The 6,089-nt window shown below is 33.3% G+C and overlaps 1 protein-coding gene across 1 annotated transcript in view; it reads right to left on the bottom strand.

The window, feature by feature from the left end:
• LOC149562457 (methyltransferase FGSG_00040-like) overlaps positions 1 to 2,059 on the bottom strand; it is a 2,551-nt gene extending 492 nt beyond the window's left edge. The window contains exon 1 of the mRNA XM_089825946.1: positions 1 to 2,059. This exon is cut by the window's left edge and continues 492 nt beyond it. Coding sequence (XP_089682072.1) covers positions 1 to 1,954 — 1,954 coding nt within the window. The 5' untranslated portion in view covers positions 1,955 to 2,059.
• Between the last annotated feature and the right edge of the window lie 4,030 nt (positions 2,060 to 6,089).

Here is a 6,089-nt window from a genome sequence, read left to right as displayed (position 1 = left end):
ATAGTGAAGGCAGAGTTGTTCTGCCGTACGAATGAATGCTCTCTACCTCACAAATATCGTGGTAGAGCTCGAAAAAAGATGCTCTTATCAGCTGCTTTTCTTCACTGCTCAGGACGTCTATGCTCTTTTCCAATCGCATAGCAATCTTCCGTCTCTCAAAATCTGGGAGCACGGTCATGGGGTCGATGGAGTCAACAAGTTCAAAGATTTCCTGCAATGTGGACGATTCGGCAGAAACAAAGGACCTTTCTAACATACACCGCTTACAATCACACTTGAATCCGATTCTCCTGCACATAAATTCTCGTTTTAACAATGGAAAAGTAGTGGGAAAGTAAGAGATTGTTATTTCTTCTCCAGCTCCAATTTTCCTTGCAGCTATTACAAACATGGCTTCGCCTACAACGATACAGTTGGCATTGTAAAAACAAGAATGATTAATGAAGGATGGAAGCATCCACAGACCATATTTCACATCTTGTATTGACATGCTACTGTTTGGGTGAATAGGCTGTACATGACATCCCAGATTGAGCATTATCTTGGCAAGTTTATGCTGGTCTAGCTCCCAACCTTGATTGCTGACATCATCGTAGTTATCCCAGCTTGCATTATTTATCCTGAAGAGATCCATGGGCGGCACCTTCATTTCATCCAAATCAGCAAGGAATTGTAGCTGCTGCAATACCCTCGGAGACGACGCTGCACAGGAAATGATTTGAGCCTCTAAATCCCCTTTGAAAAGACCAAGCTTTTCATGCACGTCTATATCACCAGGTATAACTCCTTTGAATCTATCTGTCTCGGTGCCGCTGAGCGCAATCGCGTTGTCCGCGACCAAGAAATCTCCAACATCTACATCATCGGTGGCAAACAGTCCTCTGCCGCGCCCGACTAATTTCTTGATCAGGACTGGGCCAATATAATTGCTGAATTCAGGTGCACTGCAAGCATTTGTGAAATAGGGAGAGAGATCAAACTCACCTTGCTTGTTCTGGCGGTCGAGTTGCATAGATTTCTCATAGTGAATCTGGATGTCGGTGGCACCAGGGGACTGCTCCAGAGCTCTATCAAAGCATTGGCAGGCTAACTTGTATTCCCCCAGACAATGAAAGGCCCGACCTTTCCGAACCAAGGATTTGAGGTGGTGCTGATCAAGGGCCAACGCCTTGTCACAGTCCTGTACAGCATCCCCGTACTGTTTCAGCTTAATCCTTGCTTCTGCCCTGTTTGAGTATGAACATACAAGATTTTCTGTGACTTTCTCCTGGATGTTCGAAGCTGAGGACACTTCTTGGGGTTCAATTTTGTCGCGCGAAAGAGCCAAATCTATGCATTTGGAATAGAAGTCAATTGCTTTGTTCCAATCTTCACTACGAAAGTATTTGTTACCTTCACTACGCAGTTCAAGCAAATCCTTGGCCAGAGAACTTTCCGGCTTTCCCCGTAAGGAGGCCAAAATCTCGACGTCTTGAGGGTTGTCGACGCGGAGCGTGAGGACGCCATCTTGGGCACCTTGCTTGAAGTATGGCTGTTTGACTGCAACCTTGGCGCCTTTGGGATAAAGCTTGCTCGGACTTTGGTTGCTTGCAGTGTTGTATATGGCAAGCCGAACAGCATCTCCAAACTGGTCTTCCAAGATTGTCATGATGCCCGTCATTCTGCAGACATCAACACAGAGCGTTCCGAAGAGAACACGGCCCTTGTGGTGCTTGTCACTTTGAAGCTCTCTCGCTCGAATGGGCTGCAGACCTTTGAGAGGGACTGAAGGACGCCAATGCTCCGAGGGTTTCCTCACCGTAAGCCCCGTTCTGTGAAACCCTCTCATTGATTCCATCTGCCGCACAGCCTTCAAGTTTTTCTCGTGTGCCTCTATCAAGGCTTCCTTGTCATACTCTCGTGAAGCCTGAAACTCCTTGAACTTTTCAAGCATCATCTCTAACATGTTCGCCATATCTCCGGCAATGCAGCTTCTTTGCTCTAATGCAATTCCGTTGAAAGAAAGATGAAGAAAGGAAATGACCTCAACTCCCACCAAGCAAAGTTCCTCGTCTCGACAAAGATTGAAGTGACTGCATTGTCGATTATAAGTTGACCGGGCGGTCCAGTTGTGGGGTAACCTGAAGCATCTGTCGCCCACCGTGCACGGCTTCAATCAAAGGTCCATCGTGACCCATTTTTAATTATTTATTCTGCTCCACGCGGCTTCAATCCGATTAACATCGCGAGCCCACAGTCCATTCAGTTTAATTGAATAAAATAAAGTTGTATAATGACATTGTTTTTATAGGTAGCTTCAGATTTAAGCAAATCCTTTTGGGAAACCACAGTTTTGCAGATCTATTATTTTCTATATATATTTATTCCTTCTTTCTTTCTTTCGTTTCTTTCATTCTCTATCACTCATTTCAAATGGGATAAAAAGACTATTATAAAATGGGATAAAAGGCTACTATTGTACCCCTCTTTTATTATAGTCTATAGTCTACTTTATAGGGAGGAACTCCCCAATGGAACTTTTCCTAGATAGCTTAGATCCTTTCTTCCCACACGTTTTTGGGAAACCTTGGTTTTGAAGATTTACCATTTTCAAAATATGTGCTTTCATTCCTTTCATTTTCTATCGAATTATTTATTTGTCATTTCAAATGGGATATAAGGCTACCATTTTAACCCTCTTTTATAAACTATTTCTTAGGAACTCTCTTTTGGACTTGTCTCACCCTTGACCACATGTCAAACAAAGTTTGCGGCAAAATTTGTACTTATCAGTTAGTATTTAGCTATGAAGGCATTGAATTAACAAACAAAGCATAGGATGAAGAGAGAAGAGAATGACATGTATGCCCAAAATTACCTTGAGATATTGCATCAAATTGGAGATTTTTTATACTATTAAATTTATTTGTATATATCTAAAATATTGTAATATTACAAATTATATGTCAATATTTTATATTTTTTAATATTCATTTAAATTACATATTATGTTATTTGTATAATAATATTATAATTAAAATAATCAAATTATTTTAAAACAAGAGTTCTGGTGGAGGTAGAGTCCTTGCGTATATGATATGCATGTGATTGAAACCTTTGTCTTATGATTTTAGCTTCAAAATGGAGCAATATGGCGTACAACTTAGGTGCATCTTCCATCAATGATTTACATTGAAGAAAAAATTCTAATTTTATTCTGGTTAGTGCATAGTTTTGACAAGTTCACTAGATAAACCACTCATTAGGGCATAAATCATGACTTAACTTCATAAGTTTTTAATGATAAATACACTATCTATGATCCATTTTAATTTTGTGTTACAAATATGAGGTATTTGTTAGTTTCAGAAGATTAAAAACATTTTTAGTATAGAAATAGATAAATATATTTTTAATGAAATTTATGATAACAATTATATTATATAATCCATATATTTTAATTATTAAATAGCTACTCATTATTATTATATGAAACAATGTGTAAAATTATTTGGTATATTAATATTTATAAATATAAATATGTCAAGTTATAATCTTTATTATTATACATTTATAATATTATGTTTTAATCGCAAATAAAATAAACACAATAAAGTTTCTAATTAGTAAAATATATTAATTCAATTAAAATATCAAGGCATTTTTTGGTAGGATGTTCTCATTTTCACTTTTAATCTCGCTAGAGTAAATATATTTCATTTATGCATGTGGTAACTTATGTATACATCATTTCAATAAACTTATGCATAGAACCATAATAACTACTTGCATGACATAAAGAAATTTAATAAAAATTCAAATAAGAAAACTTACTTTTATTTATTTATCAAATTATATAAAATTAAATTATTATAATATTATAAATAGAAATAATTAACAACTAAAATGCTTTGAAAAATTATCAATTATTAATTAAATAATGATAGTATTATAGATAGAAATAAAAAAGAATTAAAGACATGTATTGTTAAAATAACATCAGTTGTCAATTAAATATTGGCCAATATGGAAGTTATGATTTTCAATTCCATCAAAATGAATTATAATGTAAATATATAAATTTGGATTCTTTAAATAACATTCTAGCGATTTATTTCTCAGATATTTAGTATCATAAAATTATTTCTAGCCAATCCAAAAATAAGAATTACTAACTAAAAACTTAATTAATAAATAAAATAATTTTTGAACTTTAGAAGTTCACCAATTTTGATTAGAAAACATTATTGGAAGAGTTATCTAGGAACATTAGTTCCTTGCCTATAGATAGGGAGAGACTAATAATAAATTCTAAAAGTAATTTGAATTGTTGAACATTTGATGATTTCAGATTGAGTGATGAAATAAAATTTACAAAAATAACTAAGTAGATGATAAATATAGGAAAAAACATGATACAATAAAATTTAAATTTGCATTCGTATAAGCAATTAAATTATTAGCGAGACCTTCTTGAAAATATTCTTTTTCAATTCTGTAAACATGAATTTAACAAGTACATTTGATCAACACACTGTCTTGTAATGTTAGATTGATAAATTCTAATGACATGATTAAATAAAAAATGAAAAAATTATTTGATAATTAAAAAATTATTTAATTTAATAGAATTAAAATATTTAACTCATACAAATTATAAGAATACATAAATTATACATTCTCTCGTATTAAAAAATTATCCTAAAAATATTATTTTTCAAATATAATTATTAAAAACACAACACTATCGGCTAAACCATTGCATCTCATTTTGTGCAAGCACTAGTTTGTTTTGATTTTTTAATAGGTGAGCAAGTTTGGTTCTAATGTTTAAAAAATATTAGTCAGACTATTGATTTCTTTGCCAAAATTAATAATAATATCTATTATGAAAAATATTATAAAAATGAATTAAGAATGTTTTCAATGTCAACATCATAGATTGTTATCTCTTTTACACATCATTAGAATCTTTCATTCTAACATTCTCTTGAGTTATCTTTGAATATTAGCACAATAAAATGGGTATTAAAGAAAACTACTCTTCCTCTATTGCCCTTACTCTTCCTTGTGTTTGCAATGGCTATGCTCTCAACTAGGTTTGTTTATGCCCTTCCCTCCCTAGTTCTATCACTAGTATGTTGTCATCTTGGCCTCTTTTAAGATCAGAACATATCTTTCATAGCCTTTGGATCTCTTCCCCTTCTATATTTCTTTGGGAACTATGGAATGAGAGGAATAGAAGATTTTTTCAAGATAAAAGCATGGATGTAAAATAACTTTCAAATAAGATAGAAATTTCAATCATTGAATTAACAAATAATAGGTTGCTTAATTCAAACATCAAATCAGCTAGGGTGACTTATTGAGATGAGAAGATGTGTGGTTGATGGAATGGTTTAAAGATATCTCCCTTTCTAGGTAAGGGGAAAATTCTAGGAATGTCTAAAAGGGATGAATTTGTATGGCAAGTTTCAAAGAAAGGATGATAACCTCAAATTTGTATGTCTTTTTCAACAACATAAAATTGTTATAAATTTTCAAGTAGGGGAGTCTACAATACTTATTCATATAGTAGACAAACGCTTCCACTTACAAAAAAGTTGGAAGATGATGCAGGGATTTCTGAGTCATAACTTTTTACTCGAATCTGGGTTTTATTAGATTTTTCTGGGTTTTTTTAAGAATCTATAGTTGAGGTGGTTTCCAACTCAACTAGCTCTATTGGGGCCATTTCGACTATTTTTTTGAAAGCCAAAAATTCCATCTTGACCTCCGAATTTCTGCTTTAAAATATCTTAGGTGTTTTTAAATTTTTTTTGATTTGTAATAAGTTCAAATTTTCTTTCTAAATTTCGAAGATTAGTTGGCAACTCGCTTTTTTAGTTTAAAGGGTAGATTTAGGAAACTTCAAATTTGCTCTCAGAGGTTTTTTAGAAGTTACCAAAAATGGCATGTTTTTCCTATTGTCAAAATCTACCAAATTTGGAAATTTCCTATTTTTTGTAGTCATTGTTATTTAATGGAGTTAGAGATCCATGTAGAAGCAGTTTTGAGGAATGAAGAATTGAGATTTTGAACTTGTATTGTATTTTTGTTATTAATTTATT

The sequence above is a fragment of the Cupressus sempervirens genome, chromosome 4 (genome assembly GCF_028749045.1).
Source record: "Cupressus sempervirens isolate cs-2001-9-10 chromosome 4, ASM2874904v1, whole genome shotgun sequence".
In the NCBI taxonomy this organism is placed as follows: Eukaryota; Viridiplantae; Streptophyta; class Pinopsida; order Cupressales; family Cupressaceae; genus Cupressus; species Cupressus sempervirens.
The sequence above is the reverse complement of the archived record's forward strand: the minus strand, read 5'-3'. Positions and strand labels throughout refer to the sequence as shown.